The sequence below is a fragment of the Mustela nivalis genome (assembly GCF_964662115.1).
Source record: "Mustela nivalis genome assembly, chromosome: 16".
In the NCBI taxonomy this organism is placed as follows: Eukaryota; Metazoa; Chordata; class Mammalia; order Carnivora; family Mustelidae; genus Mustela; species Mustela nivalis.
In genome coordinates, this window is record NC_139035.1 from 59582750 (window position 1) to 59602321 (window position 19572).

The window sequence follows — 19572 nt, forward strand, 5'->3', positions numbered from 1 at the left end:
TCAGGGCCCGGGAATTGATCCCTATGTTGGGCTCTGCCCTTAGTGGGGAGTTTGCTTGGGATTCTTTCTCTCCCTTTGCCCCTCTCTCCACTTCCTGTCTGTCTCCCTCTCAAATAAATAAATGAATCTTAAAAAGAAAGAAAGAAAAAAAAAAACAACCTTGTACACCTGCAAACCAAAAAGATAACCAATATAATGTAAAGCTCAGAATTTTACCAAATGGGACATAATGTTCATGAAAAAAAAAAAAAAGATCTCATTTAAAAAGATAACATTTGAGCCAAGACCTGAAGGAGGTGAAAGAGAGAGAGCTTTGTGGGTATGCAGGGGGAGGAGTGTTCCAGGAAAAGGAACAGCAAATGCAATGATCCTGCAGTGAGAGTAGGCTTGGCCTGTTCAAGGAATGAACGCAGAAGAGAGCAGGGGTGGGTCGGGGGGAGGTCAGACAAGTAGAGCAGAAGTCGGTTATGAAAGGACCGGTAGGATTGTTCCAATTTAGCCATTACTCTGAGTGAAAGGGAAGCCACTAGCAATTTTGGACATAATATGTCATAATCTGGTTTATAGTTGTTTTTTTTTAAGATTTTATTTATTTATCCGACAGAGATCACAAGTAGGTAGAGACGCAGGCAGACAGAAAGAGGAGGAAACAGGCTCCCTGCTGAGCAGAGAGCCCGATGTAGGGCTTGATCCCAGGACCCTGAGATCATGACCCGAGCTGAAGGCAGAGGCTCAACCCACTGAGCCACCCAGGTGCCCCGGTTTATGTTTTAAAAGTATCATTTGGCTGCTCTAATGAGAATGAACCACAGAGAGTAGGGGTGAAAAGAAAGAGTATGATAGGAAGACTATAATGATACAAAGAAAAGATGGCAGTAAGGATTAAGGTGTCAGTGGTGGAGGGCATGGGAAGTGGTGAGGTTCTGGACTGACTTTGGAGGTGCTATGTTTTGCTGTTCGACTAGATATGGGATATATGGGAGAGAGGAATCAAGAGACTGAAAAAGGAAGCCCCTTTACACTCTTGGTGGGAATGTAAATGGGTATGGCCACGATGGGAAACAGTATGAAGATTCCTCAAAAGATTAAAAATAGAGCTCCTATATACATGATCCGGCAATCCCACTTGTAGCTAAATATCCAAAGGAAATGAAAATAGGATCTTGAAGAGATATCTGCACTCCCAAGTTCATTGTGGTGTTACTCACAAAGCTAAGATAGGGAAGCAACCCAAGTGCCCATCGATGGATGAAGGAATGAAGAGAATATGGTGTGTGTGTATGCATATATATAATGGAGTATTATTTGCATTATAAAAGAAGGAGATCCTGCCCTTTGTGTCATAATGGGGGAAACGGGAGGATGTTATGCTCAATGAAATAAACCAGACACAGAAAGACAAATACTGCATGATCTCACTTGTATGTGGAATTATGAAAAGTTGAACTCTTAGAAACAGAGAGTAGAAGAGTAGTCACCAGGGGCCGATGGCTGGGGGGAAATGGGGAAATGTTGGTCAAAGGAACAAACATTCAGTTATAAGATGAGTAAGTTCTGGAGACCTAATGTGCAGTATGGGGACTATACTTAATAGTACTGTATGACTCAATTATTAAATATTGTATTGAATATAATACTATCAAAATTTGCTAAAAGGGTAAGATGTTAGGCGTTCTCACCTAAAAACTAAACATACCTATGTGAGATGATGGTAAGTTAATTACATTGATTATGGTAATCAGTTCACCACATCTATGTATATTTGCTACTTTTTCTTTCTGTTTCTGAGAGGCAGGCAGAGAGAGAGAGAGAGAGAGAACGAAGCAGGCTCCCTGCCGAGCAGAGAGCCCGATGCGGGACTCGATCCCAGGACCCTGAAATCATGACCTGAGCCGAAGGCAGCGGCTTAACCCACTGAGCCACCCAGGCGCCCTTTTCTTTCTGTTTCTTCTTCACATTCTCCTGAATGTTTTTATAGAATTTGTATGTTTACTGTAAAATTTGTTCAATGTTTCAATTGTTTTAATAGAAAACAAAATTATGAACATCTCCTGACTTCTATTATTTCTTCTTTTTTCCTCCATAGCATACTCCATCCCCTAAAATACCTTCAGTAATACCTGACATAACCTGGGTACAAGTAACCTGTTACCTCAATATCCATAATTCTATAGAATGTGACCCTAGTGGAGAAGGTTTCTCTTGAAGACATTTGTTCATTGTTAGCTATTCAAGATCGTTTGAAGAGATATTTTTTCCTAGCCTATGCTTTCCATGCAAAAGCAAGAATTTGCCAATTGCCAACAGCTGACAAACTGTGTGTTTACTAGAAAGGGCGGGCCTGGGAGAACTTGGCATAAAGGAGAACATCTGTCACGTTATGGAAATTAACTATACACTTCCAAAGCAAGTTTCATACAAGCCATTTCATTTGAAGTCTCTGGTGAAGAAATCTCCAATTTGGCCAAAATACTTCTACATGAGAAATTGTGGAGTTATCAGCTCATTTATTGTACTGGTCCTGTCGGAACTGAGGAATAAACACTGGCACATGCCCATCTCTTAATTAGTGTGTGTTACTGTTAGCCTCTAACATCCTAACGATCATAGGATTATCCTTTAATAATGACTAAAACGAGAACAAAGAGAAGAGCAGCACAGGCACTTCTAAGCCAAAATGGCACAGAGAAGGGAGGTTGGTCACGGGTGAGGGTGCAAGTCCTCAGGGGCTTGATGATCCGCTCTCTCTGGGTCAGGATGGCTCTCCGGGCCCCAGCCCACTTCCCTGGACCCCGCAGACGGTACTGGTAAGGCGTGCACGGTCCAAAGAAAATTTCCATAGCCAACTTCGGATCCCCCAGGAAGAGTGAGAGCAAGTTGGGTTTCACTCCTATCTCCGAGGCCACCTCATCCATGTAATCCATGTACTGCACTCTGAGTGTGTCACGAGGGTTAGCCAGGAATCTGAAATCAGAAGGGGGAAAAAAATAAATAACTACAAGTCAGATGACACCCCCCATCCCTCCAAGCACAATTTCTTCTAAACATCGGTGGACTTTGTATGAGGGGATAATCCACGGGAGAAAGAATGAATAGCTATTGAAAATTTCTCAGGGGTTCTTTTTTTTTTTTTTTTTAAAGATTTTATTTATTTATTTGACAGACAGAGGTTACAAGTAGGCAGAGAGAGAGGAAGGGAAGCAGGCTCCCCTCTGAGCAGAGACCCCGATGCGGGGCTCGATCCCAGGACCCTGAGATCACGACCTGAGCCGAAGGCAGAGGCTTTAACCCACTGAGCCACCCAGGTGCCCCATCTCAGGGGTTCTTAACACAATATTCATACACTGTATTTTTCATTCTCAAATCCTTGCTGGGGTCTTGGATAGTCATAGGTGGGGTTCAGAAGATTTTTGTCATATTAATGATACTCTTTTCTGAAGTCTTCTGTACTTTGGTCACGCATCTGATTCTCATTCAGGATATAGTCTCATGTTAGTAAACTGGTGGGAAATACGAATTATATAGGCCAGTTATTCAGGTAGATGTGACACTAATTTCATTTTCAGTATTAGTGAAATGTAATTCTTGGCCCACCTTCTTAAACCAGCTCCTGGATAACAGACTACTCTTAGGATGAACCCTTTGATCGTAGAAAACAAGCTGTGACATCCACATGGTAGATTCTCAACAGGTATTTGTTGCATAGAAATACACTTCCAACCCCAATGGTTGAGAGTAATTTTTAATTAAGAAGATTTGGTACAACCTACAAGCCTCTGATTTCATGTCAGAATTTTAATTGGATTCTGTAATGATTTGCCAACTCATTTCTCACATTGATTTATCTTTCCAACTCCTTAGAAGAGAGTGAACAACCCTTCATTTCATGTTTGCATTTCATACACTTTTGCACTTCTTAGGCTATGCTATGACATAAACTTATAATTGTATGCTTATATCGCATTACAAGAATTTTAAACACAATTCTGAAGTTTCCACACTGGATTATTCTGTATCCATTCTTCCCACACATACTCCATACATTTATGTTATGCTCGATTAAGAAGAAATGAAATTGATACTTGAGATCTCATCTAGGCAAATACACTCAGATTCTATGATGAGAAAAATACAGAGCATACTTGATAGGCAAACCATTCCACTTAAACGCTTTGAACTGACTTTCACCAAGAAGCAAGTTTCTTACTCTTTTTCAATTTTTTTCCTCTTCTTTCTTATGTCATCCATCATGCCCCACACCGAAGGTAATTTGTTCAATCCTAGGAAAGAAAGAAGATGAAGTTCCACAAGAAATGAATACCCTGAGAATCTGTTTGGTAGAAAACATCACAAATGAGTTAGTACAAGACAAGGGGAGATGGATCCAGGAGTTACTCTGGAATGCCCTCCATTCATTGTTTAATCAGGCATTCAATGCAAAGGCATATCCTTTAATGAGTTTGCACCTTGACTAGTGGAGACCTCAAAGCTCACAATGGAGGATGGACTGAAGGGAGCTGCACCCAACTGACAAGACACAAAGTAATGTGTGTGTGTAGTCCCTTTACCAGAATATTCACACTGGGTGTCCTTTAAGTAGTGAGTTACACTTGTTGATTTATGTTATGAATTCCTTTACAAATATATATTGTATCTATTGTATCTAATAGTAACTCACTGTTTCCCGATTGTTGTCATTGGACAGAGATTTCATCTTAATTCCATCTTAACTCATGGAAGTCACCTTCCTATAATTCTCCTTCATTTTTTTGATGAGTGACATCCTATATTTTGAGAAATACAGAATGTTCCAGAAAATATGGGGGAATTTTTAAATGAGAAACAAACAAGCAGAATTATCACAATGTAATTGACATCATTTCATAAAGTTAGGTTTCTTGTTTTCCTTTTTTTTTTTTTAAAGATTTCATTTTTAAGCAATCTCTACACCCAACATGGGGCTTGAACTCACTACTCTGAGATCAAAAGTTGCATACCATATGCATACCTACCATAAAGGTAGGGTTTGAATCTGTCTTCAATTCATTCTCAACCTTAGAATTAATGATGTAATAAATAATAATAGTAGTTATAACAGCAGCGGCTAATCTTTCATTCAATATTTATTGAATGTCCATAAAAGTCAGGGTGTTTAATTATTCACTTTTACCACCCTGCAAAGTATATATAAATATTCCCATTTTTATAAATGAGGAAACTGTGGAGGTCAGGGAACATGACAAGATCATACAGCCAGTACATGGAGGGGCTGAGTTTTAAGCCTGGGTTTATCAAAGGTCTTTATTTCCTGTCTATACTCTGGGTTGAGATCTTTCTTCTACTGCCCTCACTTCCTATACTATCTACTGTCCTGAAGTGCTCTAAAGAATTCTTTGCCAACAAGTGGTCACTGGTTGATATGTAAAGTCGTGGTTTCTAAATCTTCATTTTTTAAAAAAGATTTTATTTATTTATTTGACAGAGAGAGAGATCACAAGTAGGCAGAGAGGCAGGCAGAGAGAGAGGGAAGCAGGCTTCCTGCTCAGCAGAGAGCCCAATGTGGGACTCGATTCCAGGACCCTGAGACCATGACCTGAGCCGAAGGCAGAGGCTTAACCCACTGAGCCACCCAGGGGCCCTAAATCTTCATTTCCATACAGGAATCCTGAAAGTTAAATAGCGATCAAATCCCAAAGTAACAAATCTCAAGCGGCACAATTTCAGATACTGTACAGGTTAACCTCAAACTATGTTTTGCAGCAGAAGAGATTTGCAATGCCTCTGAAATCACACTATCTGGATGGTCATCTTTTCTAAACATGCATAAGGTGAGCACATACCCTTGAATACACGGACGGCCCATCGGCTCTGGAGCTCTGATGTGGGAATGGTGGCTCCCACAGGTTGGAGAATGCCAATGAAAGCCAGGGTTGGTTTCTCCAGTTGAGGAGGGAAGACAAATTTAAACATGGAGCGCTGGCTGTCCAGTACTGTTGGATTATTTTCCAAAAAGGGGAAAGAGAAAGTATATCCTGTGGCAAAAATAACAACATCGAGGTCCTCTTCTGTGCCATCTTCAAAGATGGCGGATGTCTCTGTGAACTCCCTAACATTTGGTTTTATCAGAACTCTTCCAGATATTATGTGATTGGGTAAATCATCACTGAAAGTAGCTTGATGGCTCAGAAATCTGAAGAATAAAAATTGAAATCCAGGAAAATTAATATGTCTTTTTGGAAAGGCATTGAGTTCAGAAAATACTTTAAACATTTTTTTAGTTGACTAAGGAAAAAAAAAGACTGACATTTTTGTTTTGTAAAATATTTCCTTGACTCCATACTTTCTTGGAATTTTTACTGAATAAACATTTTGTATTTATTAGAATGACAATAACATTTATTTAATGCTTACTATAAGCAAAGAGAAGATTTTGAAATGTGGTATGTAAGTTTATACCAGTGATCATATTAATATCTCACTTCTTTAAACAATTTTCTGGGGGAGAGATTTTTTTTTTTTAAAGATTTTATTTATTTATTTGTCAGGCATAGAGGGAGAGCGAGCGAGTGAGCACAGGCAGACAGAGAGGCAGGCAGAGGCAGAGGAAGAAGCAGGCTCCCTGCCGAGCAAGGAGCCCGATGCGGGACTCGATCCCAGGACGCTGGGATCATGACCTGAGCCGAAGGCAGCCGCTCAACCAACTGAGCCACCCAGGCGTCCCTGGGGGAGAGATTTTTAAAAGCAGTTGGTGGAAGTGTTCATATTAGAATAGCAAAATCAGATCATATTCCGATTTCCATTTATTTTGAGAACCTACATAGCATTTTTATAAATTTTGATGACATTATTTAATACCATTAGTAGTCTCCCTGCTTCCACCCTGACTCCCTACCATTTCTCCTCCACTCAGGAGCAGGAGTGATCCTTTTAAAATGTCTGATTATATCCTGATGAGTATCTATGTCACTAAAAATGAAATCCAAAACTATGTCCATGCTGTAGCCCTAAAAATCTCTCTGGGGGCACCTGGAGTTGATGGAGTTCTGGAGTTGATGGAGTTCTGGAGTTGATGGAGTCAGTTGATGGAGTTCTGACTCTGGATTTTGGCTAATGTCATGGTCTCAGGTCATGGTCATGAGATCCAGCCCCACCTTGGGCTGTGCGCTTGGTGGGGAGTGCGCTTGGAGTTCTCTCTCTCCCTCTGCTCCTACCTGGCTCGTGCTGTGCCTCTCAAATAAATAAATAAACCTTAAACAAAGTAAAAAATAAAATTCCCTCTGTGACCTGGCCCCTACCTATGTCTCTGAACTTATTTCCTACCACTTCCCCTCTCCCAGTGGTCTCACTGGGTTCCTTGCTCTTCCTTGAATAAATCATGTTCATTCTGGCCTTTGAAGTTGGTGCTTCTTATGCCTAGAGTGTGATTCTCATCTCAGATGTTCTCTCAGGACTCACCTCCTCACTTCCTTTAGGTCCCCATTCAAAGGCTCTTTCATCATATAAGCATTCCAGAGACATCCCATCTAAAAAATGATTCTTCTCCCCAACTCTGCTTGCTGTTTTTTCATACCACGTATCACTCCATGTAATTGCATTATGTTTTGACCAGTTGGTTTCTCCCCTACTAGAAAGGTGGCCCAGCAAGAGCTAGGACACTGCCTGGCCTTGTCCTTCTACTCTCAGTATCCAGATACCTACTTGATCATAGTAGGAACTCAGAAATATTTATTAAGTTTATGTAGGCTGTACGCATAGTCAATTTTATGTGCTTCCACATTTATACCTTGCAACAGATAGATAGATATATAGATAAATAGGGATTACATTTTGCCAACATAAAAAAAAGAAAATATTTAACTATACCAGAATTAAAAGGCAGAGGCAAAATTACTTCTTTTAAAATCCTAGAACAAGGGCACCCTGGTGGCTCTCTTGGTTGGGTGTCTGCCTTTGGCTCAGGTCACAATACCAGGGTCCTAGGATGGAGCCCTGCACTGGGCTTCCTTCTCAGCTGGAAGGCTGCTTCTCCTCTCCCCCTCCCCCTCCCCACTGCTCATGCTCTCCCCTTCACATGCTTGCTATCTCTCTCTCTCAAATAAATTTTTAAAAAGTTTTTAAAAAATCATAGACATACCTGTGTTGAGGGAGCAAACCATAAACATCATGGTTAAATCGAGCATTTAATTTATTCTCTATCCATCTGTTGATTAAGAATGTAGGGCAACATTTGTTGAGGACAGCCTTAAAACGAGTGAAGAGAATAGTGTCCACAGGCATTCCATAATCCCAGACCCGGTTCCAAATCCACGCACCCCGCCTTGTGCTGAGAAACACCTAGGAGAGAATGCAAATGAATGAGAAACCGATGCCTCCCAATGTAAGACTTTCCTTTCCCAGTTTTTCTGATGTCTCTCATTTGGCTCATGATAAATGGATAACAACTATATTGACTTGTTCTCAAAGGCAGATAGACCAATAGATACAAGCAAACACACTTATACAGATGGACACATCTGACTTGATTGCCATAGTCCCAGAGAGCTCCCCATGCCATCCTCTGGACCTCACTCACCATGCTTCCTGTGCTTTCTTCAAAGCAGTGTTTAAAGCCTGCTTTGGAGAAATCTCTTACATTGCAAATTCTGGACAAACACAATGATGCAAGAAGGCTAGCGATCAACACATTCCCACACACTGTCTACCTTCTAATTATGATATTACAGAATTTTGAATACTTAGTTAATACGTATCCCTTGAAACCTAAGTATGGAAGGAATCACAGTAAGGAGATGTATCATGTGTCATGTCAGTAAAAAAGGGATTTAGAGTGGCTTTCTGGTAGTGTTCACATTTGTAACCAGTGGCAGAGGTGGTGAAGCCTACACGTTCTGGTAAAAATAAACCATATGATGGTCACTAAAGTTTGAAATTTTTATTTTTATTCCATTCTCATTTTTTAAATGTATTGCCAAGATGTCCACTGAGAAAACAAGTGTGAGGAGGTAATTAACAATCAGGATTGAAGCAGTGTATGGGTACCCCTGACATATTTCATGCAATGTTAATAACTCAGAGGGCTCTGGGCAGGGTGCATCTCGGGAAAGAAAACTGTAGGAACCAAACCTGTGAAGCTACGTGACTGAGCTCAACAGCCAGATCAGCTCCCGAATTCCCAATGCCGACCACAATGATTTTCTTCCCCCGAAATCTCTCTGGACTCTTGTATTCCCAACTGTGGATATATTGACCTTTGAACCTCTTGATTCCTGTGGGCAAGAAAGTATTGCTCAAGCCTTGGTCATTATTTCACATTATTTTTTAAAGATTATTATTGAACTCAAAGTCCATCCTACTTATCCTTTGCTATTCTGCAAATGCTGGGCTGTGGACTGTGTCTCCCCATCATCAGACAGAATAAATCCCCATATAGTTTTGTTCTACACCTCATGTTCCGTGCTTACACTCAGACGTCTAATGCCTGCTTTCTTTTTACTTTACTTATGTTCTTTACTTACTTACCTTTTTACCTACTTAACCCTGGCAAACCTTCAAAGAAGAGTTTGTCTCCCATTTAAGTAGTACATCTTCCTCATCCTTCATCCTTGTCATTTACAACTGCTGCTTTGGACCTACTTTCCTGTCTTGCTTTCCCAACTCAAGCATCATCCTTGTCTGGATGTTTTCATCTCTTCCTGGGCCAAGAACCCTCTTCCCACCAGCACTATTCACTCTGATCTCCAATGGGGGACAAATGCTCCACCATCACCCACCAGGATCTGAAACTAAGAGAATGTAGGAACTTTGTATTTTTGCCTAAAAATATGCTTGTATGCCAAAGCCATAAAAGCCGCTTGATTTTGCAGCACTTCATCCATTAAAGAGCACTGAGGTCTGGACACAAGGGCTTCATTTGTTCCTCTTGTGATGCTGAACAGCTCTAGTCCCTCCTGACTGAGGGTCAGTCCTTGCCCTGTTCCTTTCTCCCTACAGAACCTGATCCCAAACTCCAGGTTTCTTTTGGAAGCAGTTCTTCGATCCTGGCATGGGTCTGATTGTTCCCAAACTCCATCTTTGCAAGTTCAATAGTCCATCAAATTTCTCAGTGTGGTTATTTCAGTATTCTCCCCTCCCCTTGGTCCCACTGCAATTCCTCTCATTTCTTGAAGACAACCCTTTTTTTCTCATTTTTATGAAACAACGAAGATCTTAAGGGAGTATCTCAACAACTACAAGTTACTGTGTGTTCATCCATCCTTCCTCTGCCATCCTTCCTCCGTCTCCTTTCCCCAGGAGGAATTATTTCTCTTCTATTCCAAAATGAACCCTTCGCCCTATGGTTAAAATGTGGGGCGGGGGCGGGAGGGTTAGATCAAACAAATATAGGCACAGATGTCAGCTTTTTTTCTACTAGTGACATTTGCAATACGTAAAATGGAAATGGTTGCACTTCGCTCATAGAAATGGTATAAGGATCCCTTAAAATGTTCCTGTATAGTACTTGAGAAATAGGTTTAATGCTCTTCTTTCAGTATCTTTAATCGCAGCCCACCCTCTCCCATTTTTAAGGAACATCTCTTCAATCTTGTTACCTTGTTACCTCCTCAGTCTTCCTCCCTCATACAGGCAGAATCAGCTCTTCCTGGAGACTTGCCTGTCTCTGGAAATCACAACTCAGTTGCTCTGACCAACAACATTGAGAGTTATCCTCGACGCCTCTCTGTTACATCTCACATCTGGTCCATCTGCAAATTCTATCATCTCTATGTTCACATCTACTCAGGATATGAGCACTTCATTATATCTCCACTGCCCAGCCCCCCACCGCAACCACCACCCCCGTTCCAACCTACTATCCTTTCTCATCTGCATTTGTGCAAGAGCCTTCCCCTGGTTTCCCCACTTCTGCCTTTACCACTTCGTTCCCTGGCTCTTCCGGACACTGCTGTTGAGCAGACTAGAGCACGCATCTCCTCTCTGTGAAAGCTCCTACACCTCTTACCTCACTCAGAGTCAAAGCCAGAGTGAAAACCATGGCTCACTGTTCACTCTCTGACATCACCGCCTTCCCACCCCTTCCGCTCCCACGACACGACACATGACCTGTGAGACTCACTCCCACATCGAGGCCCTTTTACTGCTCTTCCTTCTGTGTGGTGTGCTTTCTCCCCCTACCTGCCCAACTCCCTCAGTTCCTTTGGGCATTTGCTCAAATGTCCCTTTCTCATGGAAACCTTCCCTGGCCACTTTATCCGATCTTGCATTGCGACCCCCATCCCTAAAAGCCCCCCACTTTTTCCACAGTCATTGTCTGCCACACATTTATCCCATTTTTTGGTCTGTGTCCATCTCCTGCATGCACACTCCACAGACACAGAGGTTTTGCCCGTTTTGTTCTCTACGGAGCCTCTGGACGATTGGTGTTGGATGGGTATTTCTTGACTGAAGATTGAATGAATGAATACAGGAATATTTAAATTTCTAACGAACTAACCAACTAATAGATTTCTCTTCACCAGTTTTAACCTCTCTCTCTTCTCAAACACTGGGAACCAGACATTCATGATGATGGAAGGGGCGGAGGGTGGGGAGAGTCTAGAATTTCCTGAAAGCTCCAAAGGAGTCTCAAGTTCAGTCCTTTCTGAGAAGACCAAGTGTATGTCCTGTACCTAGAGATGAACAGGGAGGTGCTGGGCAGGTGGATCATTCCCACACCATTCGTTATATGCAAGGTGCTTAAGCTTCCAAATAGTAAAGAATAACATGGCAGTAGCTTCTAAGATGATTCTGTGGCTATTTATAGTCATTATGTTATGCATATATGTAGACATCCAGAAATAAAGCTAAATCTTAATATATTTTCTGTTGCTTTGATCCTACTATTTACTTGAAACTATTTTTAAAAAATTCTCATTTATTTATTTAAGTCGCCTCTAACCCAATGTGGGGCTCAAACTCATGACCCCAAGATCAAGTGTCCCATGCTCTTCCAGCTGAGCCAGCCAGGTGCTCCGTGTTTACTCCAAACTGTTACCAACACAAAGCAACTCCCACATTTTGCTTTCCAGATGTGGAATGATGTAGCACCTTTCTCTTAAAATAGTCCAGGACTTGTGGTAATAGTGTATTAGTAATTTTAATTTTTTTTAAAAAATTTTTTATTTATTTGTTTGACAGACAGAGATCACTAGTAGGTAGAGAGACAGGCAGAGAGAGAGGGGAAGCAGGCTACCTGCTGAGCAGAGAGCCTGATGTGGGGCTCGATCCCAGGACCCTGGGATCACAACCTGAGTCAAAGGCAGTAAGCCACTAAGCCACCCAGTAATTTTAATTTTCAATTTTATAACATTATGTATTATTTGAATGGACCTGGAAAGAGCATGCTTTGCTTTACAATCAGAAAAAATAATATTGATTTTGAAAATAAGGGGACTTTCAGAGTTATAAACTTTCTTCAAAAATAACAGTAAGCAGCAATGATAAAACTCCACATCACCAGTGCCTGAGCATTCAGTATGACATACCTGGAAAGTTCTGGAGTGGCAAGAAGGGGTCGGTGTAAAGGCCAGTGCACACCATAATCCCATCAAAGACATAGGATTCCTGCTTCCCTGCGGCCTCGATGATGACGTCCCACTGGCCCGTGCAAGAGAAGTCGGAGCGCTTCCTCACACTGCGCACCTTCGACTGGGGATGAGACAGACTTGGACTTGTGACCTCTCTTCCTGGTTGCCTCCTGTCCCAGAGCTTTGGGCCTCATTGAGTAACATTGGTTATAACTACTCTCCTTTGGGGTTTCCTGAAAGGTCTTTGAAGCTGGCTTCCCTACCAAGGCTTTCTTTTTTAAGTAGAGATGGAGGCCAGTGTGTCCCCGCTGTGACCCTAAATGTAGTTGGTGGTGAGTCAACACCAGGTGCGTGGTCTCACGTTTCAACCAATCCGTCAGACTTTCTCCTGAAGGAAGTGAGGACGGAAGCTCTTGCTGACTGCTCTGGTCTCGTAGACCTAAGCTCCCAGACTGATCCGGTGTGCCTTACTGCCCCTCACTCTGGTCTGGCTCTTGACTCTCCCCTGAGACTCCCTGCCCCACTTACCAGAAACCGGATGTACTTTAGTAGGTGAAAGTGTTGCACGTACATCCTGAGGTACTCCATGATTCTGGAGTTGTGCAAGTAGTTGGGGAAGTGATCAGGGAACGGGTAATCGCTGTAGGTCATCATCTCCTTCGAAGTGTTGCTGGTGGCAGATTCGTAGATGCTTGGCCTGCCACTCTCAGCCTTCTCCTACCGAGAAAAAAAAGGACGTTCCCTGTCTTTTAGAACACAAGAGTAACAGTTAAAAAATTCATTCCTTTGTCAAATTATGACGAATTCCTTCAAAGAAAGTAAAGTGGCTTTTGCAGTACCTTCGCTAAGAGATAAGATACTTTGTCATAAATGGTTTAAAAGAACAAAGAATTTTGTGGGGCAACAAAAAGAAAAATAGGAAATGATGGAAAGAACACAAAAAGGACATGAGAAGAAAAACGTCTTTAGAATACCGGAGAGTGAAAATAGGCAGAGGAGGATGGGGCTTTCTCTCTGCCGACAGAGCTCCGTGGAATCGGAGTCCTGGCCAGAGGGCATCCGAGATGTCCTCCTTGTTTGTAGTGATGGGGAGAGAGCCTTAGTACATGAGGCTTTCTTTTTCCATTTCTTGCTTTTACTGGCGATTTTTTTCTAATTACAAAAGCAGCACATGTTTATTATAATTTTGTAGGAAATCACAGAGATGAATCTCATTCTTAATCACTTTATTATTTATTTATTTATTTATTTATTAAAAAGATTTTATTTATTTCTTTGAGAGAGAGAGCATGAGCAGGGTAGAGAGGCAGAGGGAGAAGCAGACTCCCTGCCAAGCAGGGAGCCTGACATGAGGCTGGATCCCAGGACCTTGAGATCATGACCTGAGCTGAAGGCAGATGCTTAACCGACTGAGCCCCCCAGGTGTCCCTTGATGATCACTTTAGATGTTTTGATATATATCCTTCTGGTTTCAGTCTCTCTGTCTGGTTTCAATCTCTCTGTATTATCTACTTATCTATATGCATACATATAGGAGATAGTATTTTAGCACTTTTAAATGTCATAGTTTATAATTATATAAATAATATAACAATATTACATTTTATAATTATATAGCTGTATTTGATAGTATATAAAGGTATACTATATAATAATATATAAAATATAATATATAATAGTATAGAATTATATAATTATATCTATTACCTAATTGAATCCTGTGAAGCACTTTATTGTCCTCATTGTGCAGGTTATAATAGGAATCCATACAACACACTCTATTGGTTACGTGCGTTAGCAGCCATTTCTGAGTTTTCTTTTTTTTTTTAAGATTTTATTTATTTTTTTATTTATTTGACAGAGAGAGAGATCACAAGTAGGCAGAGAGAGGGGGGAGGCAGGCTCCCTGCTGAGCAAAGAGCCCGATGTGGGGCTCGATCCCAGGACCCTGAGATCATGACCTGAGCAGAAGGCAGAGGCTTAATCCACTGAGCCACCCAGGTGCCCCAATTTCTGAGTTTTCTTAAAACTCAGGCTAGAGGGGCACCTGAGTGTTCTTTCAAGCAGGGGGCCTGCTTCTCCCTCTCCCACTGCCCCGCCTGTGTTCCTTCTCTGTCTGTCTCTCTCTGTCAAATAAATAAATAAAATCTTAAAAAATAAAAATAAAAACCAACCAAACAAAAACCCAGGCTAGATATCTAAGTAATTTAAGGCTAAGAAAAAAAATACACCATCCCTTAAAATGTGTTGTTTACTCTTAGAAGAATTTATTAGAATCCAAAATATAATCATCTTAATATATGTACACAGAAAACACAGTTGGGGAAGAGATTAATTTTTTTCTGTATCTTTTGTATATTATTGGTGACATAAAGAATCAGTAATGCAGGTATTCTGAATATTTTAAACTTGAAGCCAGGAAATATGGAATCTAATTCCTGCTAAAGTATATCAAGTTTTTTTTTTTTAAGATTTTATTTATTTATTTGGCAGAGAGAGGTCACAAGTAGGTAAAGAGTCAGGCAGAGAGAGAGGAGGAAGCAGGCTCCTGGCCGAGCAGAGAGCCCGATACCGGGCTCGATCCCAGGACTCTGGGATCATGACCCAAGCAGAAGGCAGAGGCCTTAACCCACTGAGCCACCCAGGTGCCCCTAAAGTATATCAAGTTTAAGAACAGATCAAAGTATGTATTTTCTTCTTCAGAATGAAGAGTGTTGTTTAATAAAGGTCATTGTATTTATTGAAGCACTCATATGTAAAAACATTCATCCTGATAAGGATAGATTCTGCAAATATGTGCAACATTTTTTCTAAGCGAAAGCTTAAAAAATGAACATCACTAGTGAAATCAGACGATGCCATGTGGCATTTTGTGACATTCTGATTTGGTCCTTGAGATATTTCATTGTCTGGCTTGGATAGAGAACCTGACATCATGTCACTCCTTTGAACCTGCTTCTTCACCTGGAAAATCCTACCTCACACCCAATAATGCACATAAATGCACAGGGTGCTTGGGACATCAGGCTCGGGGGTTAGCGAGGCTTTCCTAGAGACACGTCTGCATTGGTCAAGGTCCAACCAAAAACATGGAAACTACTCTCAGTAGTTGAAACTGGGAATGTAATGCAGGGAATTGTTCATAGAAAAAAACAACAAACAAACCTGAAAAGACGACCAGGTGTTGGTGTGGGACCCAGAGATTAGCAAAAGCAGGCAGGACCCACCACCTATAGGCGAGATCTAGGTAGTTGAGAGCTGGTATATTGCTACCTTTCTCCCCCACCCCTAATGGCAACATTAGGGGCCACGTGGTCTGGGGTATAACACTATTGGAGAAGGGCCTTAATCACACCCGACTTTAAGGCAGGACAGAAACCCTTACTGAGCTAAGCTCTTGAGATTTCAGAGTTTGTCTGTGGGGCAGTTAGTGTTAGCTGCCCTTACTAATACATATATGTTATTAGGCCGAAGATAAATAATCAAGTATGAGCATATATGTGATACTTGAGGCCAAGGGTGATAAAGAAGAATCCTAAGGGACTTGCAAAAAGTAAAAGACCTGAGGATTGAGAACAGAACCACAATCAGTCACATTTAGAGGCCAAGTAGAAAAATACTGAGTAAGAAAAGCAGAGAAGAAAAGAGAGTGAAATCACAGAAGCCAGGGACAATTTGTTTTAAAAGGCATTGGTTTTTGACCTTTTTATTTTCTTTTATTATTAAAAGATTTTATTTATTTATTTGACAGAGAAATACACTGCAAGAGAGGGAACACGAGAAGGGGGAGTGGGAGAAGGAGAAGCAGGCTTTCCGCTGAGCAGGGAGCCCGATGCGGGGCTTGATCCCAGGACCCCGGGATCATGACCTGAGCTGAAGGCAGATGCTTAATGACTGAGTCACTCAGGTGCCTGGTTTTTGACATCTTTAGATCCCCCAGAAAGCAAGAAAATTTAGCACAGGAAGTTCATCTGATTTGACACCGTGGATTGGTTACAACAGTGAGAGCAGCTTTCTGGAAACACTGGTATGCCCATCAGGTAACGGTGGCGGAGACATGACCCAGGAGTGAGACAATGCAGAGTAGGCACATGTTTCTCCTTCAGGAAGCCAGACTATGGAAGGAGGAACGACTGCTGGAGTATCATCCTTGGGGGAAGGAAGGATTACGATTCAAAGTATAGGTACAGGCACTAATACAAATAATACTTAGTAGGCTAGTAGCTGGGGATAAGAATCTTCGCATTCCTGTTTCCCAGATATGGAAAAGATGTCATCACACATACGGAAGCACAGTGTATTCAGACTTACCTCGTATCTCCACAGTCCTCCAATGTCGTCGCTTCCCTCAAAACAGGTGGGCTCCAGTCCCTCCTCCAGACAGGTCTTAATGGCACCCAATCCACTGACCCCAGCACCAATCACCGCAATTCTTTTTCTTGGCATTGTGTCTTGGATCAGGGAATTTATTAGTAGAAAATTAGATTTTTATTATCATGTAATTTTTTTCTATAGTGCAAGATCATTTCCCCCCTAAAATTGCTAGCTAATGCCTTTAAGAAATGTCCTACTCGGTGTTGTTATCCAATTCAAAGTCTCTCTCAGTGACAGAAGACCCTGCTTCACACCAGACTTTCTTTTCCAAGTACAAAGTAGATTGCTTTAAAAATAAATATATATTTGACTGCTGAAGTTATACACACACACACACCTTTCCATACACAGATTTTACCCAAACTGACTTTTAATGCCTTCTGCTAGTACTATCTGCTTGCCAAAACACTCATACTGGGTATCCCCACAGTTTACTTTTGATTTAGGCCAGAGAATTCCTACTCTTCCCTGGGACTGGGTTGGAAGTGGGGGAGGGGGGGAGAGAACTCCAACAGAACATTTCATCAAGTAGATCTCACTCATCACCCTCTTCTTGGGGCAGAGCACAAGCTACCCGGGTAAATGGTCTTCAGAAAAGCACACCCACTGCCTTCATACCAAAGATGCATCTTCTGCCATTCACTCATTCAGGAAACATTTACCGTTCCTGCTGTGTGACAGATACTACTTTCGTTGAGTGAATACAGCAGCAAACAGATCTGACACTGTTCCCTGAAAACAGGTGGATAAAAAGGAAGTAAATCGGTAGTAAGAGGAGGAGGATGGGGAAAAAGAAAGCAGGGTATTGTTTTCTATAACACGGTCAAGGAAGGGCTCCCCGATGACACTGAAGCAGGAAGTGAGAGACCAAGTCTATTTCTGAAAGAGAATTCCAAGCAGAAGAGTCTGAGGCAGAAACATGCTGGGCACTTTTAATGAAAAGCAAGGGGAGATTTGTGAGTAGGTGCCAAAAGGGTAGAGGGCATAACGAGGTCGGAGAGGAAACATTTGCTGCCAGTGTCAGCGTCAGAATCAGTCTCAGAGGTCAGAGCAGGCAGCGCACTTTCTCAAAGGAGGGAGCAAAGGAAGCACACAGACAATACCAACAGGTACTGAGATGCCACTTACGACCGAGTGCCTCTGAAGACACTATCCTCCTCACCCTATCTGCTCTCCGAGATTGTTGCATCGTCTTCTGTTCAGCTGAGCCATGAAGAAACAGAGCCCGTCCAACCTTTTCTTTTCTTTTTTTAGGAAATAGAGTTTTCTTGGGGCACCTGAGTGACTCTGTAGGTTAAGAGTCTACCTTCTTCTCAGGCCATGATCCCAGGGTTCCAGGATCTAGCCCCACATTGGACTCTCTGCCCCTCCCCTGACTCATGCTCTCTCTCTCTGTCAAATGAACAATAAAACCTCTACTAAAAAACAAAGGAAATAGAGTTTTCTCTTTTTTTTTCCTAAAATTTTTATTTTATTATTTACTTGACAGAGAGAGATCACAAGTAGGTAGAGAGGCAGGCAAAGAGAGAGGGGGGAAGCAGGCTCCCTGCTGAGCAGAGTTTCCTCCCAATGTGGGGCTCGATCCCAGGACCCTGAGATCCCAGGATCTGAGCCGAAGGCAGAGGCTTTAACCCACTGAGCCACCCAGGTGCCCCAAGAAATAGGATTTTCTCAAGAGAGGTCTCCTTCACTATCATCTGGCAATTTTCTCCCTGTACCTTTGTTCTTTACTCTGAATTTTTTCTGAAGGAGAAACTGAATGGAATTCTGTACTGCATTTTAGTGAGTTTATGTTATAGTGGATTAAGGCAGCTATTAAAATATGAGACTATTTTTTTAGTCTGAAGTTCCTTGGTAAATTCTTTTAAATTAAGGCTTATTAACATAATGCCGTACCACTGACGTGTTGCTACTGCTTGAAAATTTATCCAGAGGCTATGGGCAATGAGTTTACCCAATGACAGCAGCAAAGACCCAAATAATCCCCCTGAGTACAGCAGTTAATGCGTAGGTTTTCCAAGCACTTAACAGGACTATAATATCCACCAACACCCTGGGTCACAAAGTAGCAGAATGAGTGCATAGTAACAAAGAAATCACTATCGACAGAAAATACAGGGATAACGAATATTGCATTTATTAATTTGAAATGTTGCATTTATTAATCCAAAATGTAGATCCAAATACATAGTGCCCATTTTTAAATGCCAAGGCTATTACGTTTCACTGGGATATGTACATCTGTTCGACCAATCACCTCTCAAATGTCAAAAATATAGTCAAGTATTTCTCTCCTAGGTATTTAAATTCCCTGGCTGTTGAAATAAAAGGCTATTAGCACAGGCAATCTGTGTTTAGTGTGTCGTGGGTGCATCCTTGATCATTTATACCCTCTTGTGCTTCCAGCAGCTCCCCTTAAACTCCAGTATTCCATCCCCTAGGTCTCTTTAGCCCCTCATCTGAAACAAACCCAAATGAAACCTCTGTGGGTCAGATCTCTCTCCAAAGTGTAGCAGAGGCTGACGCCAACCTGTCTTCTTCCCCGCTGGAAATGGTAATGAGTTGCTTTTGGAATGAAGTCTTGGTCCATTTTTCCTTCCCTTGTGACCATCCCATACTCATTAGCTAGCCTTTT

At 41.7% G+C, this 19572-nt stretch overlaps 1 protein-coding gene across 1 annotated transcript; it reads right to left on the reverse strand.

The window, feature by feature from the left end:
* Window positions 1–2612: 2612 nt before the first annotated feature.
* On the reverse strand, window positions 2613–17009 carry LOC309849968 (flavin-containing monooxygenase 5-like; the record flags this gene model as incomplete). The annotated part of the gene is made up of 8 exons (XM_082703058.1): window positions 2613–2964; window positions 4208–4280; window positions 5841–6190; window positions 8135–8334; window positions 9124–9266; window positions 12522–12684; window positions 13092–13280; window positions 16875–17009. The coding sequence occupies 8 exons, from the start codon at window positions 17007–17009 to the stop codon at window positions 2613–2615; spliced, it is 1605 nt and encodes a 534-aa protein (XP_082559184.1).
* Between the last annotated feature and the right edge of the window lie 2563 nt (window positions 17010–19572).